Genomic DNA, 23,492 nt, shown 5'->3' with positions numbered 1-23,492 from the left:
AATATCCAAAAACTTGTATAACTGTTTAAATTAGTATGCAATAAGTATATACTAATTTTCATGTACAAAATAGTTCACATATTGTTGTATATCTGAAAATTTATTATAATTGTTAATAATCATATATGTACTACGTAAATAACTTTACTATCAACTACAACATGCTACAACATTACATATGAACTGAAATGCACAAATGGTTGCGTTCAGAAGACACAACCGTTGAGTGATTTCACTAGATTTGCTACTGCTCACCCAATAGAATGTAGCGTTCAGAGTCAATCTAGTGAAATCACTCAACGGTTGTGCAACGGTTGTGTCCTCTGAACGCAGCCATTATATTTAAAAGAAAAAGAAACAGCAAAAATATAAACATTGTTACCATCGTTTTCTACGATATTGCCACCTGATTTTTATTCCTCGTTAAATATATTTTGTATTATCGAATGCTATTATTATCAAGATGAAGAGTTTCCATCCACTTTCGTTATAATTTAACAAATATGTATATATGCCGGCACTGAGCGATAACATTATCATTTAAGTTACGTCACTGATTAACACAAGTATAAAAATCACATGCATAATTCGATCGTGTATTCATAAATCGAAAATGGTACGTGCGTGGTACATGGATAATAACGATGCTGATCAACGATTGGAACACCATAAAGAACCACCCAAATTTCTCTCCCTTGAAGACTTGTTCAAAAGCACAGGCGTCGAGTATTTCAAGGTAAGATTAACCTTCAGTATTCGTTAAATGTTTCATTATTATCGTATACATTTTATGCTTGCCAGTTGTATGAAAATATAGTTACTTCGTATTATTTTGGAAACAAATTATTTATTAGCAGTGTGACGCAATACTATATAAAGAAATTGCACGTTAAAATTAAAATTTCTATTTTGTATAATAAAATTATGTCCACCTATGCTTAAACTTTTATTAATGATTTATCTTGTAGCCTCCAATTCAATTCTGTACACATGCATTTTTTATTTTACGTTAGAACTTTCTTCTTGTTTTGTCAAAGCATTACTGAAAATTAATAAAACTTACTTGATGTTATTACAGATCGATTGTAAAGACTACAAAAATGATAACACATTGACACAGTTAAAAAAGGAACGTGGTTACACCTATGAGGATGAGATAACGTGTTCTGAGAAGTGTCTTCCAAATTATGAAGAGAAAGTAAACAAATTAATTTGAAGTACAAATTACATAATGTATTCAAAACATTAATATATATTCCATTCGAATATTTAGTTAAAAAACTTTTTCACTGAACATCTTCACACAGATGAAGAAATAAGATTTGTACTGGAGGGATCTGGGTACTTTGATGTTCGAGACAAGGATGATCAATGGATACGCATTGAAGTCATAGCTGGAGATTTGATAATTATTCCAAGTGGAATATATCACAGATTTACTTTAGATATCAATGTAAGTCTTTTATTCCGGTAAAAAAGTTGAAAGGCCATTCATCATTATTTTTCTGTTTTTTAGAATTACATTAAAGCAAAACGTTATTTTGTGGGAGAACCTGTATGGTTACCATATAATAGACCAGCCGACGATATGGAATGCCGTAAGAATTACCTTAATCGTTTGAACAATGACTTTCAAATAATAACAGCTTGACATTTGTCACAAATGTTATAATTTCGAAAAATATGTTAACATGTACAAATGAGTAATTTAGATTATGCTTTCAATATATCTAGAAATATATATTAAATTTAGTTAAACATAGTAGATTACTCATTTATACATGTAATAACATAAGTAATTAAGGTTGAGATTCATCTGTACCACAGTGTATATTAATGTATAATTATGCAATGTATAATAACATTCCACATACGAAAGCTGTTCTTTCAACAAATTATTATTATAATGTTGATGTCATTAGAATATCCAGTTTGTACAGTTTATATGCGCAATTTATATTACAAAAAGTGTATTGTACTTTGTTAATTCCTATTCATTATATGTACACAGTTTCAGAATAAAAATTTTTCCATTATTGAATCATTTGCAATCAATTTCGATACACAGAAATTGCTACCTATTGTTTACAAAACAAATTGTCTATTCTTAATAAATTATATACATACATACAAAAACCTTATTTAGGCGAATACTGAGTTATTTGTATAGAGTTCCGATTGTTAAACGTCTTTTATAAAAATTCGGATTTCCATGCGCATTTTCTATACAAAGTTCATTTACATGTTCTACATTACGAAGTTTCAAACTTGCAATTACTTTAAAATTATCGATATTACTTAATAATTACGTTCAATATTCTTTTATCCACCAGGCAGCGTTACGTGAGACGTCACTATTAATATACAATAAACTATCATGATTCCAAATGTGCGAGTAAGTAAAAATAAATGCTGATGTTAATGAATGATAAATTTCATCGTCAAGATGTAAAAGTTCAAAGCTAAAATAATACTAGAATTACTTTTCGTCTGGAATTAATTATTAGTCCTAATGTAAGAAAAAAAAAAAGGAATTTATCTTTGTCCAAATGGATAAATGAATAAGAAAATTACCTTACTTCATTTAGTGCATAAATAAGAAAAAGTCTCGGGACAAGATCCTATGCGTTCGATTATGAGAAATAAATTGTCAGCCTTTCTATTGTATCTATCTACTGAACTAAAAATCGGCGTTTACCGTGAAATTGCTTTCAATCCTGTCCTGCATCACCCCCCACTTCTGATACTCTCCAACTTTTTTCTCGAAAAAATTTGTCTTACCTTCCAAAGATATATGTTCCATGAAGTCAAACGGATTTTCAGACATGTAAATCTGAAAAAGGAAAAATAAGGCACTTACATAAAATTGCAACTATTAATTAATTACCAGATGATAATTGTGGGCACCCGTTGCAGAAACTCAGGTAACTCAGTAGCGCTTAAACTAGAAATAATTTCACAAATACCTTCTGACAACCCAGTTCAACGAGTAGTCGGTCCGCAACAAATTCTATGTATTGACACATAAGTTTACAATTCATGCCTATCATTTCGACAGGCAACGCGTCTGTCAAAAATTCTTGTTCGATTTCAACAGCATCCTTAATGATTGACGTGACTCGTTCGCAAGATGGTTTCTGTATTATGTGTCTAAACATTAAACACGCAAAGTCACAATGTAAACCCTGAAAATATGAACAGAAACTAATATTCAAACATTCATTTGCAAATTAGTATTCAATTCATGCAACTATTTCCTTCGTGCGCTGACCTCATCCCTGGAGATCAGTTCATTGCTGAATGTAAGGCCAGGCATGAGACCCCTTTTCTTCAACCAAAAAATGGCGGCGAAACTACCACTGAAGAAGATGCCTTCCACGGCAGCAAATGCGATTACCCGTTCAGGGAAAGTGGCGGTTTTGTGGTTTATCCAATTCAGTGCCCAGTTGGCTTTCTTAGCAACGCATGGTAGATTCTCAATCGCGTTAAATAAAAAGTCTCTGTCACAGACAAATCATGCAGATTGTAAAAAATCTTTCAATTGCTTGCCAAGATTTCAAGATCATAGTTTCGTTTTGTTAAATATCTAGACTTTATGATATTGTAGCATTGCTAATATTTATTAATTCAAAAAATGCATTTTATATTCTATTTACCTTTCTTTAGCGTCCGCAATATAAGTATCAATTAACAAAGAATACATTTCTGAATGCACATTTTCCATGGCAACTTGGAAACCATAAAAGCAACGTGCCTCTGTGATTTGCACTTCCTGACTGAATCGTTCGACAAGATTCTCATTGACAATTCCATCGGAGGCTGCAAAGAATGCCAATACATGAGATATGAAGTGCTTCTCACTGGATGTCAGACGGTTCCAGTCGAAAATATCCTGCAAACAGCAGAAATACAATTATGTTGTACATTGCAAATTTATACACATTCAAATGTTCTTCAAATTCAGATATGGTATTAATTTTATACCTTAGAAAGATCTACTTCTTCAACAGTCCAAAAAGAAGCTTCGGCCTTCTTGTACATTTGCCAAATATCGGGCCACTGAATAGGAAATACAACAAATCTACGTGGATTATCTTTAAGTAATGGTTCCAATTCCGGATTGAACTCATTTTCCTTTAGCACCTTTCTCACAGCTTTTCCTTTACCCACCTAATAAAGCAAACAAACATTATTAATAGAAAGTAAATAAAATTTACTGATATTGTACAATCACAAGAATATAGTACTTACTCCATTCTCTTGAGAGATAGTAGGTGAAGTACACAACTTTTTGGGAGATGTCTAAAATAAAAGATCAAAGAGGTATAGCCAATAATGATAAGACTGTTCTGTAAATGCTCGTGGTGTTAAATATAACAGATTTTTATACACAAATATAAACTTCTTGTTAATTGCATAGTCATTATTTAACTTACAGAGGATATAAGGCACTTTTGTAATAACATTATAAATTATACAATAAGATGAAACATGTGACAGTAAGCATCCTACTGTATTGCACAATTACATGTAATGGTGGACATATTACTCATTATCAGGATCTGTGAGGTAAACAAGGAAACTGAACGTTACCTTGCAATTATATTTAACCATAATTACAGCATAACCATTAAAATAATCTTTTTTTTTTCAATAAATAAGTAATTAACAGGGTGTTAGTCATAGATTTTTTCATTTAAAAAATGAAGTTTTCTTATTTTATTTGTAATAAGCTTAATATCAATGCAGTACATTTAATCTTCATGTAAAACTTAACCTTCTGAAATACATACCATATCATAGATACTTTATTAAGAACATTCTTCTACAGTCACTTATTTTGTAAATAAAGTCATTTTTTATCATTAATATGTGCAATCATACTTATGCATGTTACGTTTTATGAACATTATACGTTTTACCATTCGTGATACAGAAAGCACATGTGCAGTTGAAAAACGAATACTCCGTTTTTGTTATAAATTAAAGAAATATTTAGTAGTACAATGAGTCTTATTTACCGGTATTTATAGTAATGTTTACTTATCTACACCTATATACATTAATAAAAGTACGATTGCAATCGTAAATCATTAAAAACTCTAAGATTTTAAATACGAACACGAAGTATATTGATGTAACTATCGTTAAATGTAAATGTATTTAATTGAAACATTACTATCCAGATAAATATTAAAACAAATAAAATAGAAAAAAACGTGGGAAACAATTTTTTTTATTCGAACTTTTTAGACTTTTCTATGGCAAGAGCCTTAATTTTATAACTTGCTGGAACTACGAATAAATTAAACGATGTATATCGTAAACACAGATTGTAATCAAATATAATAATGTAATAAATCTGTATGGTAAAATTTGAATCACTCATTCACGACTGTATCTATCTACTATTAGGGCGGGAACCTCTATCAATGCATTAATAAGGAATATATGAATAAAAAAATACAGAAATAACGTCACATTTACCTTCTCTTTGAGGGAAATATGTTCGAGGTGTTTCAGGATATTTTCTTTCGTCGAGATTTGTAGCGGCATTGTGAATTTTCCAATTGTTACAAAAAAGATGGAGAAAAAATTAAATTTACAGGATGATCTCAAGCACTGTCCTCCCCTGAATCAGATACTTGAATGTTGGAAAAGCTATGCCATGGGTATCCCTTATTGGCGTATGTTGGCTTCTTTTCGCGCTAAATTGCAGTCGACCAATCAGCCGATTGCGTCTTGCCGCCAAAACTTCCTGGTTTTATACTATCAAATATATTGTTCTGGATGATCCATCTAAAAATCATTAAAAATAATTTACGTCGCTTTATATATAAAGTTAGGTGTAATTAGTGTAATTTATAAATATTCAGTTTCCCACGTGTTCTACGGGATTGCGCATGACTGAATAGTTTCAACCGCAAGTACAGGGATGTGTGTGTGTTTATCAATGAAAGCCGTCAGCTCAGGTCAGCTGTAAGAAGCATTCGGTTATTTAAACGAAGTAACTCTTCTTCAGCTGATCGAAACGCATACGTACAATGAAAAAAAAACAGAAAAACGTCAGTTAAATGAAATACTTTATCAAATAATATTAAGTCATTTATTGTACTCACGTGTATTAATAATTATCAATTGTAACATTTTTCATTATTATTCAAAGAAATGAATGTGTTCACACAGACGTTTGTCACCATCTATGGTAGAATAGCTGAGTTACTAGCCAAGTAGTACCATATTCTTGCCGCGCTACTGGAACATTTGGAGGAACGTAAAGTGTGCTGCTCAGAAGAAGGCATAGACCATAGACATATACAGGGTGTACCAAAAATGTTGGAGGACCCGGAAATGATTGCTCGTGATGTGATATGAAACAAATTTTTTCTTAGACCAATTAAAAAATACCAGCGATTGGTAGTCAATAATAGCACAAAAGTCTTATAACCTCGTGTAGTTACATTACATCGTATGATGTCGCTGTCTAGCGACAAAAATATGATACTAATCGGTTAGTAGCTTAGCCGATTTTCCGTAGATGGCACCACAGGTCCTTTGGCTGTATTTATCATAGCCTGTAAACTTTACGCATTTATAGCAAATATGAAAAAACACACTATAATAGAAACTTTAACAAGGTATGATAAGATCCTTGTATTATTTTCGACCGAATAAATCTGTTAACAAATGAAATTAATTTTTTAATAATTTCATCGTTAAAATGTCAAATTTAAAAGAGCGCCATTTTATGTTATCGCGAGAGATTTGGTTAATTGTCTACCTTTATGAAACTTTCAACAGGGACGTTAACTGCTTTCATTTAGCATTCAGAATTGTTAAGTATTTTTCTGAATAGAGCGTGTGCCATGTGGGAGTAAATTTTCGTAAATTTCGAGTAAATTGCACTCAAAGCAATTGTGTTTCCGACGCTTTGGTTTCTGAGGTTAGTCTAACTAACTAATGTTTTTTGTCTTTGTTTATACAGTTATAAAGTATGTACAGTCACAGATAAAATAAGAACATTTTTCTTGTGTAATAGATGATTTCATAAAAAAAGTTAATTATTGTTTTTTCATAGTTCCGAGAATTTTAACACAATAATGATACAGACATTATAATGTTTTATATATTGTTACAGTCGTAACATGTTTATTATGCACTAGATAATTAGTACGTATTACTTTTAGTGAAGGAAGCAAAAAGTGATAATGGCACTACATAGTGTGCCTCCAAAAAGAAAAGAAATTTATAAATACGAGGCACCATGGCCCCTCTACAGTATGAACTGGTCTGTTCGTCCTGACAAGCGGTTTCGTTTGGCCCTTGGAAGTTTTGTAGAAGAATATAACAACAAAGTACAAATAGTTTCACTCGATGAAGAAACTTCAGAGTTTAGTGCCAAAAGTACTTTTGACCATCCTTATCCAACCACAAAGATCATGTGGATACCGGATAGCAAAGGTATTTTTATAAAATTACATTAATCTTATCAGATTTGAAAAATAGTTTATGTTAAAGTTCTAACACCGTTCTGTAGGATTATTTCCTGATCTTTTGGCCACATCCGGGGACTACCTAAGAGTTTGGAGAGCAGCAGAGCCGGAAACTCGCTTGGAGTGTGTTTTAAACAATAATAAAAACTCAGACTTCTGTGCTCCTCTGACTTCTTTCGATTGGAATGAAGTAGATCCAAACTTAATTGGCACGTCGAGCATAGACACAACGTGTACCATCTGGGGTTTGGAAACTGGTCAAGTCTTGGGAAGAGTAAATATGGTCACTGGACATGTCAAAACTCAATTGATCGCTCATGACAAAGAAGTATATGATATAGCGTTTAGCCGTGCAGGAGGTGGCCGTGATATGTTTGCATCTGTCGGTGCCGATGGGTCCGTGAGGATGTTCGATTTACGGCATTTGGAACACTCGACGATAATCTATGAAGATCCTCAACATACGCCACTTTTAAGACTTGCGTGGAACAAACAAGATCCGAATTATCTTGCGACGGTAGCTATGGACGCTTGTGAAGTAATAATTTTGGATGTCCGTGTTCCATGTACACCGGTCGCTAGGCTAAATAATCATAGGTACATAACACATTTACCTTTTCTTAATTCTGTCTATGCATACTTCAGAGTGAAATGGCTTTGAATATTTGGTATTCGTTTTCAGAGCAAGCGTTAACGGCATAGCCTGGGCACCCCATTCGTCTTGTCACATATGTACGGCTGGAGACGATCATCAAGCATTAATTTGGGATATACAACAAATGCCAAGAGCCATCGAGGACCCTATTCTAGCATACACAGCTGCCGAGGGGGAGGTAAATCAAATACAGTGGGGTGCCACTCAGCCTGATTGGATCGCGATTTGTTACAATAAAGCAGCGGAGATCCTCAGAGTGTAAAAAAAAAAATAGTATTTTCCATTAGTTTTATATCTTTTAATAACATAGTTTCTTTGCAAATTGTTTACTTAAGTTCACGGGATCATTTCACCTGAATATTCTGTATGGACTTATGAATCTCCCATACATTTTCGTATTTCTCTTTTTGTACCTGTGAAATAGGCATGTACAAATACTCGTTATTTTTAAGAAAAATCTATAAGCGAAATACCTAAAAGGTATTGACGGTAATCAAAGAATTATAGAGAGTTTATGAAACTGTTTATACATTTTGATTATTTCTTTTGAACGGATAATGATTTGGTACTGTTCAGTTAGGTTTACGAGTCTAAATTGTCACGACGAATAGGGCTGGACCGATCTGAAAATTTCAAGTATATGTACATGTTGACTTAACGATAATGCAATGTGTTATCATTGTGCCACCGGTATTTATATATGTATTTAAGATTCTCAGGATTATCAAGCAAGTGTACACGTGGTCGAGTAAAATTACAATAGCAAATATATAAGTGCTCATCGAATGATAGTTAAATAGTAGTATAAAGTTTGTATAAGATAAGATTTCGTACATCTTCAATAATCAATGGATGAAATATTGTGTTCTGGAGATACGATATATAGAGACTGACGAATCACATGTATATTTATGATAATGCAAACAATCGTAATTAATGTATTTTATTTTGTGCTTAATTCGATTTCGAAAGCAACAGATTGATCTTTTTAAAGTCAATCTTAGAATTTCCCAACGAAATTAGAAGAATTGTTTTCCATAAAATGGAACGGAATAAAATACATCGATTATGGTGTACAATTGTATATATGTTTATATTTACTTGGTTTTGTAGAAAATCATAGAATGCAATAATAGATATTTCTATAATCTCTGGACTCATTCAATATACATGTATGAAAATGATCATTATACTAAGTGTGTGTATTCATAATATAAGAAAAAAGAGAAGTAACGTTAAACTCTTTTATTACAGTGACAAAAGTTATAGTGGTAGTTCGGTGATACTAGAATTAGTGGGAAACCCAACTTATGTGATAATATGATTACATACTTACGAAGTTTTTAAGACCATTCAGACGTAAGATTGTGTCATGAAATTGTAATTAAAAGTAGTTTTTTTATACATAAATTATTTAAATTAACGCTAAGGCAATTGAGATGCATTAATAATCCACGCATTGGTTAAAATCATTCTTTCCATAGTCGGCATATGATAGGATCATAATTCAAACATTTCAAATATTAGAAAAAAAAAGAAAAAGCAAAATTTATATTGCTGTCCGATGTATCATGATTTACAGCTAGCACAATGAACGAGATGCATTATTTACAATAATGAAACACGAGTAACTGACTTGGAATATTCGCCAATCAATTACATTTAATTTTTCCATTAATATCTCGTTGTCGATAAAATACCTGACGACTTTACACAGCTGTAAGATTATACTATTATATATTACCGCTACTATAATAAATATTATTAACTCTGATACAGAGTAAGGACTTTACTACCTAACAGTATAATTAATGATTTTGCATTCTTATTTTTCCGAGTGTTCTAGTTTATAAAAATATGTACATTTTCCTATGTCAGATTCTGTTTGAAATATTGTTAACAGTAATTTATCATAAACTTTGGCAAGAATTACTGTCTCAAAGTTCTTTCGAATTACGAGCACATTGCTTGTTTAAATAAACAAAGCCGGGACACGTGAACTTTCATTCTAAAAAATGTCGCTCATTTCTCTAGCTTTCTTTTTTTATCCAGATGCACGTGCGCAATCCACAAACACGTATATATTGCACATTTCTAGAAAACAAAAAAGCATGATTAACAATTAAAATCTCACACGATGGATCATTACGAACCGACAGTTGAACGTAAAGTGGAACTTACATACGCCGTTGTTCCTCAAACGTTTTTTCTTTGTTACAATTACTGCATCGTGTTAAGAATAAATTAAGAAATCATGTTCCTCGTTTCACAGTGTTAAATACTCCTAACGTTTGTGATTGCGATCCCCAGGAGAACTTGGCTAAATTACATTGAATACTTGTTCTACACGACTGTAGAACGAGATTAGTATCATTCGATGGCGATCTCTATCCTCGTTACAGAATATAGGGAAATTTTTTAAGCGCGTTTTACTGTACAATTTTCAGATACTTTCATCGCAAAGTCCTGACGTCCCATAAAAATCCGAATTGTTAGCGTTTTTTCCTGTACTCAACCCAAACACTATATAAGGTAGCATATTACTTTGGTGAAATAGTGCTTATCACTTCCATAATTTTGAGTACGTTCACACACCCTTCTTAAAGCTCGTTGGAAGCCTCTATTACAACATCTTTAAAGAACACACAATTTGCTGGCTAGATAATGGAGATGCAACACTGTGCACCCCATTGTCACCATATTTCCCATGGCAATGTAAACGTGAACACGTCGAAAAGCTTTGTGAATATTCAAGTAATGTGGGCAGTACTTCAACGGACCCGGATTGTGGCGACCAATTTCATTACCGACTCCGGCTGCACGCTCCAGTGTGTTCTTTCGAACTATCAATTGCAGGAGAGGTGGTGTCAGATAGAGTCTTATTATCAACTCCAAGAAAAATGCACAAGACATTGCACCCACCTGGAAAAAAGTACGTTTCCATATACATACATATAGATGTTCGAACAAGAGATCTTACACGGTAATTATTTTGAATAAATTATGTACACCCACGAGCAAACTGGGCTTCCACTAGGGGAAACAAAGGCGTAGAAGAAAACTCTCCTACTGCTTGGTAAATTTATCCTAGGTATTGAAATGAATGTTAAGTCGAATATTAATTTGGCATAAATTTCACTAACTCCCAAAACTAAATGGTAGGAGGCCTTTCGCCAAACTCACATTTTCCTCTAACGGAAGCCGAGTTTGCTCGTCGGTGTACATCACTTTACATACCTGTGTGGTAATTTCGGTGTCCCATGTGTGCATCGGATGATGTTTCACAAAAATTAAAAGCGTAGTGAGACTGAGACACGCGTTAATGGTAAAGTATCTTGGGAACAGGATCCGTTGCACCTCGCCAAACGTATGTCTTGGTAATGCGAAATATAAGGAGAGACCTGGAACGACGAGAATTAAATCGGTGTTAAAATCTAATAACTCCTAACTCCATTTGACAGTTTTTGGAACTGTATTTAATTTACAGGAGTTGCGGAATTATTTAGGAAAATGTATTTATTTTTAGTGCGTTGAGTGACACTGAAATGCAAAATTGGCTCAAAAGTGGAGTTATGAAGTTTATTTATTAAGGTCATCAGTGCAGCACCAGATCAAGGGGTGTCTAGGGGGAGGAGGGTGCAGCCCTGGGCCCCACGTTCCAAGAGGGCCCGTTCTGAACCTTCCATTTCGTTATGATTAAATGTAATTTAATTTTATTTAAAATAAATTTCAATTTTCGAATACTGATGTATTTTGTTGTGCCGTATTACAACCCCCTCACTTTTCAAGCAAGGTTACCCCCGAAAATTTGAATGCCCTGAGCCACAAAAAATCTTAATCCAAGTCTGTATCAGTGAATATTCCACATTTCGATTTACGCGGTGTGTACAATTACCTGAGACAAATGTCATCCAGATCTGGGCACCAAGATGCATGATAAAGGAAGCCAAATAAATGAAGGAGGCTGTTCTCGAGTGAGGATGACCAGCACTTTGCACCCTGTCTTTCGTTGGGACCATAGCCGATGTCACGCACAAGACCGCTGCGATCATGATAACGTGAGCCGGTTGTGTGGTATAAAACAGAATTCTGTAACAAAGAAAACGATTTCACGTGAATATTAGACACAATGGACACTAACTATATTGCCATTAAACATAATATATTACTATATTACTACCCAGATAGGACATGACGCCTTAAAGAAGCCTATTTTACGGTTATTTTAGGTCTAAGGCGCCCTTAAGTCGTCTTCAAGGTGTCACTAGGCGTCATGTGCTCTCTGGGTATGAGTGTTCATTTATATTATGTACTATAAAATCGATTTTTCAATAATTAGTAATATCAGTCATGAATACGCCCTGTTATTATGTGATCTATTCACTGGACATTCAAATGGATTACTTCGTATAAACTGAATCCAGTCGTTCTGAAATTAACGGTCTATTATTTCGTATAATGCGATGATCATTGACATCGTTACGATATTTCCATGGTAATATCAATATCGCCAGATAAACTAATTGAAGCTTGAACAACGAGTGTCTAAGAAGAAACTGGATCACGCTAAAAACCTTTTTTAATGTTGTGTACTGATGAGTCTGCTCCGGTGCAAACAGAGTACTTTAAATATTTGTGGAATGATAAACAATCCTCGCATATTTTCAAAGAAGCGTGATACAGGGTGGCCCAAAAGTCACTAGAACATTTTAAATTATAATTTTTTAGGAAGTGCCCGCCACTGTGAACAACAAAATGGTGACTGTTTGAAGGACATAATCTAAAAAAGTAATTCAAAATAGTTTCCAAGAAGTATGTTTATTGTTAATAAAAGCATAAATCTGAATTTTCAATACTTAAAGGAGTTATTCTATTTTTAAATGGTCTAGTGACTTTTGGGCCATCCTGTATAAGAGAGTCCCAATTCACGTTCAAGGACTCGACGGAAAAAAAAGGTTCAATAATGGCCCCCTTTATTGAATCGGAAATTGGCTAAAGATGTGCGCCAACACGTCTATACGCACGGTTTACACGACTCGCGTGATTTTGTCTCATTATCATCGAATCCGGTTCTCCGTTAAGTTCGGCTCACGAGACTCGCCAGACACGGTCGTCATCCTACAAGGCGCCAGACACGGAATATACGACTGTTGACAAGATATGTATGCTTGTTTGCTTAAGGAAAGAACAATTATTTTACGTAACCTATTAACTCAAGAATCATTCGATCGCTACATAAACCAGATCAGAAATTCGATTTACAAAAATGAAATTGTATCGGCAAAAATTTTCGCTGACTGTCAATTTTTGCTGATTGTTCGGTGATAAAATTTTTCAAGGCTCAAAATATGTGGATCAAGAGAAGTATGTATGTAGAAAATGTAATTCCATCGTCGTAAAAAGCCGCGTGACGCGACGCTCGGAACGCAAATAAGACACCGAAGACTGATTATTTGACGTGGATCATTTCGTACAATTGGAAAAACATATTTGCACCGAGGATCGAGCGCACGCGATCGCAAACATCGGGAGCATTCGGTATTTACCGTAGACCTGCCATATCGATGTAATCAATTCGCACGTAGCCGGTAGACTTGGTTGCGTCATTTCCTCCGCCAATGACGAAACTTTCACGCCCGTCATCTGATCCCGCGATTTTTCGAAATCCTACATGTCAATAACACGTCATAAATTTCTGTTCGTTTTTTTTTTTCTCTTGCGGAACAATGTACGAATCTTTTAATTTAGAGATACATTAAACATTTTGAGTACCTTATAACCGATAGATCGGCATTGTGGGTTTTCCGCAAGATCGGAAAATCACGTGAATTTCTCAAGGAATCTGTAAGACTATTTGACCTACATGTGTAAAAAATGTGCAAAGACACGTCAACCGTGTCAATTTACTGAAGTATTTAACGGAAGGAATTTTTTGTTTTCAGCAACCGTTGCATAATCCTCGTGAACATTTTACCAAACTAAAAGTAACGTTCAATTTCAATTTTCCAGTATTACGTTCCCAACCAGCAATTCTTTCGTAGACTGTATGATGTTACGGAAGAAATGAGGAAAGGATTCATCAGAGTGACAGCAATACTCGTAGGAATCATGAAGTAGAACTGCCGATGATAACGTGGACGAACGTGGCTCACCGTTTCTATGCGAATGGCAGGGCCGTTCCTGGCTGGGGTGCAAAATGAGGCCCCGCAGACAAACTAAGGGGCAGCCGCAGAACATTTATTATATGTGAAATTTTGGCTGGTAAGAATAATAATGAAACCTTTTTTTACGATTATAAAAATTTTAGAGGCACAGAATTCAATGAAATTAGTTTTATATGTAATCTTTGTAACACTACTTGTATACAAAAATAGAACTATCTTCATGGACAGCCCAATATAGCATGTGATATTTAGTCATATTTATTGGATTAAATTTGTGGAGGTAACTAATGGTCGCTATTTATCAGCCGTAATATCATCGTTACAAACATTATACGTTAGTTTTGTGCTTATATGCGGAATAAAATATTCACATTAAATAAAACCATTTATTTCTTAAGAATCTTTGTTTCATTTTATGAGAATAAAAATTAGAAAATATTGCTTTTGAATGATAAGTGTTAAAAGCTATGTACACGTATACATATATAAATATGAAATTTTAATTAAATAATATTAAGTAGATAAGGACGGCGATACTGTTTTTGTACCCGGGTGGCCAATAACCCAGGAACGGCCCTGGCGAACGGTCATCATCAGATTTCATTGGGCCACGTTTTGCCTTTCATGGTGTACCATTACACGTCTCGTGTGGTCGAACGGTGGTCATCCTCTTTGAGGACACCGTGCTACGTCATATTTTGTCTTCGTTGGCTTTCTAATCTTATTTTATCTACAAGCCGATAGTAGGTATAGCTACTTCAAAGATATAGCGTTACCGATAAACCTGACCGACCCTAAATGTTATGTGCTTCGGTAGCCTAATCCTGTCATTCGATACCCTTCAGTTGTAAAAACTGTGCTTGACCGTTGTTCAAGCAACAATGGTTGCACTGACACTAACCATACTTTTGGTTCATAGTGTACATCTACCTGTTTAAGGATCCTATAGATGATTCGGAGCAATTTCTACCTGCGAAAGGTTCTTGACCGGCCACCTCATCTCTCGCACGCTACAAAAAACATTTCCGAGAATTTCAGAACAGGATTATGCACTCTTGTGATCATGTGTGTAACTTGCATTCGTGTGTTTTACTCACGCGAAGGCTGCGTGTATTTTGTGTACACACGACGAGTGTTTGGTCATCTGCAAGGCTTTGTTTGCGCGCCTCCGAGAATAAATCGGAAGTGATTTAAGGTGGGTCATGCAAATTTTGAATAATTATAAATTTAATTGAAAATGTAACAGAACATTGTTAAAAGCTTCAACTAGATAGGGGCCAGGGTGGTATTGCCCCCCCCCCCAGTAGTTATAAAAAAAAACATTCGTTAGTTGGTAAAATCTTATGTTATAAAAAATAATTTACTCGACTATTATTTACTACAATTTCTGTCTACGGGCTCTTCTCGTCTATTCGATTTCGAAAGCCTGCGTAAGATACTTATACGACACACACACATACAGCCTGTATGATACAGGGCATTATGAGCCAGTTATCAAGAGGCGCCGAGAAACGTGCAAGATGGCACGCACACATCACATTGCAATTACCATACCGAGTTAAGCGTCGATCGAACAAAGAGTTACTTTGCACTGTCCCCCGTTGCGAGCTCGATACGTTCGAATGCTGGAAAGTCTGATCGAGTGAGATTTAACCGTTCGAACTGATACGATTCGATAGATCACTGTTCAACCCAGGGACTTCTACCAAAACGTAAAATTCCGGTATTATCGGTTGTACCTTCGCCCTATATAACCCTAATTAAGCCCTAGCCTTATAGAAATCGAAAAAATACCGGTATTTATTTCGGTTTTCGGTAATATATCGGTTCGGTATAGCTTTGATGGCATAATACCGGTATCAAAATCATACCGATTTAAGTCCCTGGTTTAACCCTTGTGTGGGCAAGCAAAATATTCACGGTTATTGGGCAATCTGAATACTCCTATTCCGACAGATTAGATAAACATAGATAATTTTACGTTCATATTTTTCAGAAACTCTTAGTTTTCCCATCTTATAATATACCAAGTGCTGTTTTAAACAAGAACATAAAAAATTGTGAAAGGAAATTTAGAAATGGATACGTGTGGACTGGAAAGTACGTGTGTACTCGAAAGTACGTGTGAAGGGGAAGTGCCTCGCGTGGCAATATGTTTAGTGGCAATATAGTTAGAGTCCACTGTAATTCCTATGTGAAAAATAGTTTCGATTTTTCAACATTTCAGTTTACCAACGACCTTCACGAACGAATTAAGTTTGTGAACCGAGGTTTTACTGTAATTCATTTGGCTAGGATACGCATTCGCATAAGCGCAAGAGAGACAACGCTGGCAAATGGCGCGTGTCCTGTTTCAGCGCGAAGCATTAGCACGCCTTATTGCTCTTTCACGTTCACATTCAACCAATCCCCTTTGTGAATTTGCAAATGCATGTGTTTTGGTCGAGTGCCAGCCAAGTCTTCTCGGCCAGATGTTCGTCGGGATTACAGCCATTAAAATTCTTCGACAACTACCTGCCTGTTTCTCGTGGAATAGGGGGGGGGGGGGGTACGGAAGAAAAAAGTTTCTGTTCCAGGTATAGCATAAAATAATCCCGACGTTTCTGTAATTTCTTTCCTCCAAACGTATTACCCACGGGGCCCATGTATTTTGCGGGAAGGACCAGGTAATCGGAATACAAGGAATTGTCCGTACTTTCCACATTTTTTGTACCCCCTATTTCGTATTAATTAAACATATAAAATTTAATGAATATAATGTTTTCATGCATCTTTTCTGATAAATACGTGAATCCTACAATCTACAGCTCAATTAATGATAAACTCAAAATTGATTTGTGGTCTTCTTTTTATAGATTTATCCTTTATTTACAAAAATAACCAAAAACAGTCTACTCGTGGAAATTTTCGACGGCTGGTGAATCCCTTCTCAAGAGAACGGTGGCTGTTTTGAATCAATATATTGATAATAGTTAATATTAATTATTAACAATAAATTAATTATAATTCATTCTGGCGACCACGACCCATATTCACATGACGCCTTGAAGACGGCTTAAAGGCGCCTTAAATAATTTTACGGCTATTTTAGGTCTACGACGCCTTTAAGTCGTCTTCAAGGTGTCATTGGATGTCATATGCTGTCAGAGATGAAACGTCAACTACGCGGTTTGTTATTTGACAAGATCTTCTGATGCTGTAACAGACCAGATGTTTGAGGAAAATCATGCAACGTTAACAACGGTATTTATAGTACACGCTGTTAAACATAATTAGACGACCGCCTACGCAAACAAGTTAACCCCAATATATTACTTCCTCGTATAATATAAGATACATTCGATGACGAACGTATTTACGTCAATGGCGTAGAGGATAAATTGAAAATTTCTTTTTAACATACGTTACAACGTTAATCGTTTATGCAAATAATCTTGAGAATAGAACCCCAGAGCGTCGAGTCCCGTGCTTTCACTTAACTTAAGAAACCGTTACATCTTATAGCCTTGTCGTAATTAACCAATGATGACACTCAACTTCCAGCGGCCCACTGAAATGCTTCATAAAAATTAAGAAAGCCGTTTTGGGGGAAAAAAAAATGGACAGCAAGGTTACGGACGCGAGGTGAAGCACGAAGAATCCTTGAACCAAATCCCGCGATCCCGAACAAACATACGTAAAGATCACGTGGTCTGTAAATGGTTCATCGATGAGACAAAATTCTACAAGAGGCAGGATCGAATTGTAAGTTTTTCTTTCGTCAAAGACGGTAATGCATATTCTTGCATTTGAATTTCGGCCAAAGACGCCCACACGGTCTATTCTCTGGTCTCACGAACCAATATTAAAAGTGATTTTTCGAAAAAATAGCCGGTTCGAGAATTGTACCGGTGATTATGAAAGTGGCCTAAGTCATTTTCATTAATTTTCAAGTATCAGGTACTTCTTTATACAGTTCAGTATTAGGGACACTGGCAGTAATTGGGACATTTACCCTAAACATTTACTGAATTAACGCTTTTACTGTAACAGGCGCATCTACCCTACTTTGGTTAACGTATCGAACTGCCCGTGGAGGGAGAATTACACATGTCTTTATCTGGAATCTTTCGTGTGATGTCATATCGTTATCGAACTTGCATTTCTTATGTAACTGTCAGGCTATCCAGGTTAGCTTGGTTTCCGCCCGTGCGTGAACAATGCACGCCAGTACTTCATATATCCTAACTATTTCTTTTTCCGCGCATGCACGTGTTTCCTGGCATTCCGCGAAGCTGGGCGACAAGAGCACGTGTTGAGAGAATCACCGTCACGTCCAGTTACGTCGGGGCACGATCCTCGTGCCCGCGTAATTATTATTCAATGCCCGGCTAATTTTAGTCACGGCGAGTGAATGCACTTTGAAAAAGGCAAAACACTATAAATCCAACGACATGGCCGGGTATTTATACACCGTCAAGAGTGCGTATATTTATCCAAGCATTCTAATTTTGTGGCGCCTCTCCCACCTGTGGCTTCCGAAGGTAAACCTTTCGAGACGGAAAGTGGAATTAACTGTCGATGATTCTGAAAGGACAACAATTCCAGGAATGGAAATATCGGTTGTAATATCGATTTAATAATACTGTTCAATATACCTCGTAACTAGACTGCGGATTTTTATGCAAAATTACAGTTTATGAAGTAGTTTATTGAGACAGGAGCAAATGTAGGAACTTCGTTTCTCGCTTAAGTTTCTTATTGAGTTCGGAATAAACCAGAAAACCCGTTGTATCTGATTACGTTTTACGTCGTTATTATCCATAAAACCTAGCGTGGCCATATGGGAAAATATATATAAAATATACACGAGCCATATGGGCCTGTTATGAAACGAATTGAAGAAAAGTTAATTCCCCGGTTAACAGGTTAATAGCCGTTTCTGGTAGATTCTTATAAGGTGAATAGGAATCTGCAAACCGTTTCTTCCCCCAGCGTGTCCAATTTTTGAAAAAAATGATTCTTTAAAAAACTACAAGTTTTCAATTTTAGAGGTATGTTGCGCTTTTACAGTAACAGTTATTCAGTTGCTTCAAATATGAAATAATTCATTTCATTCTCAGGCATCGTGATGTTTACTTTAAAGAATTTGCAAAATTAATTGCTCCTTTATCGCTTCTTTCTATTTCATTTTTACCACTCGGTCAATTTGATACCGGGGGACAAATTAAATTGGGAAAATTAGGGTTAAAACGAGCAATTCCAGTTCGAGAATTACCTAGCTAGCTAACGGAAAGCGAGAGAAGCAACATCTAAAGATAAGTTTAGACGAAAGCTACGGGCAGATGAGTGATCGATTGATAATCAAAATCAATGTTACTCACACACGGAAATAGATCAAAAACAAGACTCTCGAATCAATAAATATCAAACGTACGGCACGGATAAGGTGGATGATGTACGACTGGTCAAAGTTCATTGCATGTTTATCGTTTCAACGTACGTGGCTAGGAAAAAATTAGTTTTATTACGATACGATATTAAAGAAATTCGTTAATTTATAAATTTGTAAAAAAGTTTGCCATATTTATCGATCGATCGAAAATGATATGCGTTTACCGTTGGTAGTTTTAATGTTAATAGCCCCGGGCTACAAGAAACCTTAATCCAGGCCTGGTATCAACAACGATAATGTACATATTATGCGAGTAATAGCTTCCCGTGGACAATTTAGATCAAGTTTTTGCTTGTGTACTATTTCTCTATTAACTGCCCCGCGTTTAATAGCGCGGATACTGCAACGGGAAAAGATGGCAACCCTAATGTCGTGTCGAGGCTCGGTGCCATTCTCACTCGGGCGCACGGTCACGTAGTCCGTTGCGTACTCTACGTGCCTCTAGCTTCCGCTTTTTTCCCCCATTAGACTTCGTTGTCCTTTTGTTTTCTGGTTATAAAAATTATTACAAACGTAACGAAATAACATTTCTCTAGCCTTGAATTATCTACCGCGATCGTGTCGTGATCGGTACAGTTCTGTATTTTTTCTTTTTGCGTTCTTTTTTTCGTGGGCACCGATCATGAGAACTACTGCTTTTAATGCTGAATTCCTTTTAGGCAAGCCACGACGCGATATTAAGATACCACCGTCTTTCCTCCATTCTCTTCGTCGTTTCCTGAAAAGTAGGCAAGACCCATTACGGAAATGCAGTTGCTACATATACCCACGATTCGGATACGTGTATCTTGGGAATAGGAAAAACTTTCCATCTATATTTTTATCTTTATCAAATTCGCAGCCTTATCATTTTTTAAATATACGTATGTACGCAAGTTAATCGTGGAACTTTGCACTGGCAACTGCCTGGTCAAATTTACATTTGAAAAATCTTGATTCCATTGTTGTATACGAATTTCGACATGTATTTGGTGTACGCCAGGTTTTTGAATCTTACGATACGTATGGTACACGCGTCGCCTTATCAGATGAAAGTTTGATAGTTATCGTCGAAAATTGTAGGAAATTGTACTTATGTATGTATGTTTATTTATGGGATACCCTACGACAATATTGTAATATATCATATTCCTAAATCGATTATTCAAACATTTTCGATACATGTGTCTGGGTTGATTAAACTGATAATGAGTTTTATCTGATCACGTGTACGCTAATTACTAATTGCCCACGAACCAATAGATTAATTTTTAATTATCACGTGCAAATCCCTAGATTTATAATACGCGTGGCATGCTTCAGCGTAACACGAATACTTAATTTGCAATTACTATAAACCCGTGGTTCGATTAGTTCAAGTACTATTAGCGACAGGTTACGTGAAGCTATCGTTACCGGTCCTAATCCGCTAGTATGTACGAACAAAAATGAATATATTTCTACATTTCATATTCAATAATTCAAAATGATTTATCGATAATCAAATGGAACATTGATATCGATCTAATTAAAGAACTTGAACGAAGTTTAAGTTACACGCCACTCGAAATCCGTTCGAGCGAAGTATCGGTGACGTTAACACTGTCGTCTGATCTAAATAAAATTTCTACGTCAATGGCAGGTTATGTCCACCTCGAAACACACGTAAAAATAATCTTATTCAACTTTACGATGCCTTTTATTGGCCTTGTAACATTTTTCTAATTTCACCGAACGTAATTACCGTTTTCTGTCCCGTGAATCGTTCAACCGGTCGAAGAAATGAGACAAAGTAGGGGACCATCTGTGACTATGTAAGGATGGGATTTGGAACGTTTCGAAACTGTCTTGAATTCGAGCGACAAATTCGATTTATTAAATCTGATTCGAAGTGTTTCGAGGCGTTCCAAATCCCATCACTATCTGTGACCGACCATATGTATGTTCCAATAGAAGTTTATAGTTTAAAAATGCAGAAAGGTACTCACTTGAACAGTTCCGTCTGTTGTAGCGATTCGTAGAATTTCGTAAACACTTTCAGAAGGGAGCTGTAATTTATGGTGCTGGCCCTCAAGATGTCATCGGCCAATTCTGGAATAAAAACCGTCTTCTGTTCCTCGATGACATCGAGCTTCTTGGTCACACGCTCGTCGTGCAGTTTCATGTACTTCTCTTTTGCTTTTTGCACCTTGTTATTCTGCTGATGATGCTCCACTACCGGCTCCATGGCTTCGATACCAACCAATGTACGGACACACATGGTTCTTCTCTGTGGCAGCTCTCGTGGTGTCGTAAACGGAAAGAAAAACGAAATTTGGCCTCGAAAAACGAACGACAAATCGTGTGTTTCACCAATTACCGTACAATGAGAACTTTGGAATTTCGAAAGTAAAACTGTTTCAGAGAGAATTTTGAAAGTCGCGAGACGAATCGACGCTACCACGAACTTGTACTGTCGCACAGTGCGCCGCTCCGTGAATGTAATCCCCTTTTATACCGCCCCACCATCGGTCGATGATCGTCCAATCACGGGATCCAACGGATCGAAGGGGTTTGCCATTTGGGAAACCCTGAATTCACGAGGGATGAGTTCAGCAATTTGGGGAAACACGTCATATACATCCATAAAATTTAATATATTTTAAAGTCGCGTATCAAATGACTGTTTCATTGATCTATCAAAAAAGGCGGGAAAATACTTTTTCTATGTTTTCGAGAGAATTAATGGTATTCCGGACCAGGACATTATAAAATCAAGAATAAATACGTTATTTTTACCATTTTCTAACTAATTATAGGTACAGAATAATCCGATAAATGTGCGACACAGTTTCAAATGAATCGCAAGTATTTTGTAATCAGATAGATTTCTACATTCAGTCTGTTCAACGTGAATCGATAATGTCATTTGTGGTACAGTGATTCATTTCCTTTTTCTTCGAGTTATTTTACTTTCCTCTTAAGGTTATGTTTAAATAGACGCGTTAAAGAAGAAGCAAGCGATTGCAAATAACGGTCGAATTTTACGCAAGTGAAGAAACATCAGATTGCACTAAAACTGTTCTCCGTTTATCGATAAGATCTTGATTCATCAAACACGACCACTACGATTTAGATTACCAAACAGGTTTCGTTAAATCTACACTTTTATTGTTTTATTAGTGGAGATGTAGTCGGAAAGTTAATTCGGATGAATTCCCGAAAGAAAGTTATACATTATTCAGACGTAAAAGTTGCAAAAAGGAACCAGACAGAAAACGATGACAAGGAATAGTCAGTTCTGTGTGGCGTATTTCGAAGCCCCGTCCAATGTTATTTTAGAAAAAAACCGGGCCATACAGCATTGATAAATGATATTCAAGCAATAGTCCTCTTTCCAAGTTTTTCAAGAAAAAAACTTTCAAAATATTCACGCTAACGAAAGTGCAATGTAACTGAAATGTGAAGATATGGTACTCATGACCTGACAATGTGAGGTCCCGAAATGTTACCTTCATGTTTTAGCAAACTGTTATCAAAAAATAAATCTTCGAATATTAAAGTTCACGATGCAAACATAAGGAACAGGTGACTAATAAGTTCATTAAAAAAATTAAGGTTACACCTTCCAGTCTCTCCTCGTGGGCTAGATTAACGTTACGTAAACGCTTCTTTCACAGAATAAACAAAGGTTTTATTACAATCTTTGTTATCACTTACCTATCTGTAAGTTGTGCCGGTTTCCATTCTTTTCAACACTGTGTACTGTCAACAACAGTACCGTAAGT

General features: G+C 35.7%; 4 protein-coding genes across 4 annotated transcripts; 2 read left to right on the top strand and 2 right to left on the bottom strand.

Moving 5' to 3' along the window:
- The first annotated feature begins 381 nt into the window (after positions 1-381).
- LOC107188672 (1,2-dihydroxy-3-keto-5-methylthiopentene dioxygenase) lies at positions 382-1,748 on the top strand. The gene is made up of 4 exons (XM_015577002.1): positions 382-736; positions 1,079-1,198; positions 1,274-1,453; positions 1,517-1,748. Exons 1-4 carry the CDS (start codon positions 614-616, stop codon positions 1,649-1,651), a joined length of 558 nt encoding a protein of 185 aa, XP_015432488.1. The 5' UTR covers positions 382-613; the 3' UTR covers positions 1,652-1,748.
- Positions 1,749-2,494: 746 nt separating this feature from the next.
- LOC107188628 (ribonucleoside-diphosphate reductase subunit M2 B) lies at positions 2,495-5,629 on the bottom strand. The gene is made up of 7 exons (XM_015576947.1): positions 5,488-5,629; positions 4,252-4,302; positions 3,985-4,170; positions 3,657-3,892; positions 3,272-3,500; positions 2,967-3,185; positions 2,495-2,833 (listed from the first exon to the last, which is right to left on the bottom strand). Exons 1-7 carry the CDS (start codon positions 5,554-5,556, stop codon positions 2,681-2,683), a joined length of 1,143 nt encoding a protein of 380 aa, XP_015432433.1. The 5' UTR covers positions 5,557-5,629; the 3' UTR covers positions 2,495-2,680.
- Positions 5,630-6,701: 1,072 nt separating this feature from the next.
- Positions 6,702-8,483, top strand: LOC107188629 (DDB1- and CUL4-associated factor 7). Its single transcript, XM_015576948.1, has 4 exons — positions 6,702-6,943; positions 7,188-7,461; positions 7,538-8,090; positions 8,176-8,483. Exons 2-4 carry the CDS (start codon positions 7,209-7,211, stop codon positions 8,408-8,410), a joined length of 1,041 nt encoding a protein of 346 aa, XP_015432434.1. The 5' UTR covers positions 6,702-6,943; positions 7,188-7,208; the 3' UTR covers positions 8,411-8,483.
- Positions 8,484-10,782: 2,299 nt separating this feature from the next.
- LOC107188630 (transmembrane protein 205) lies at positions 10,783-22,331 on the bottom strand. The gene is made up of 4 exons (XM_015576949.1): positions 21,714-22,331; positions 12,044-12,237; positions 11,386-11,549; positions 10,783-11,070 (listed from the first exon to the last, which is right to left on the bottom strand). Exons 1-4 carry the CDS (start codon positions 21,983-21,985, stop codon positions 10,783-10,785), a joined length of 918 nt encoding a protein of 305 aa, XP_015432435.1. The 5' UTR covers positions 21,986-22,331.
- Positions 22,332-23,492: the final 1,161 nt, after the last annotated feature.

This window comes from Dufourea novaeangliae, unplaced genomic scaffold, assembly GCF_001272555.1.
Source record: "Dufourea novaeangliae isolate 0120121106 unplaced genomic scaffold, ASM127255v1 scaffold139, whole genome shotgun sequence".
Lineage (NCBI taxonomy): Eukaryota > Metazoa > Arthropoda > Insecta > Hymenoptera > Halictidae > Dufourea > Dufourea novaeangliae.
This window is presented reverse-complemented; position numbering and strand designations above follow the sequence as displayed.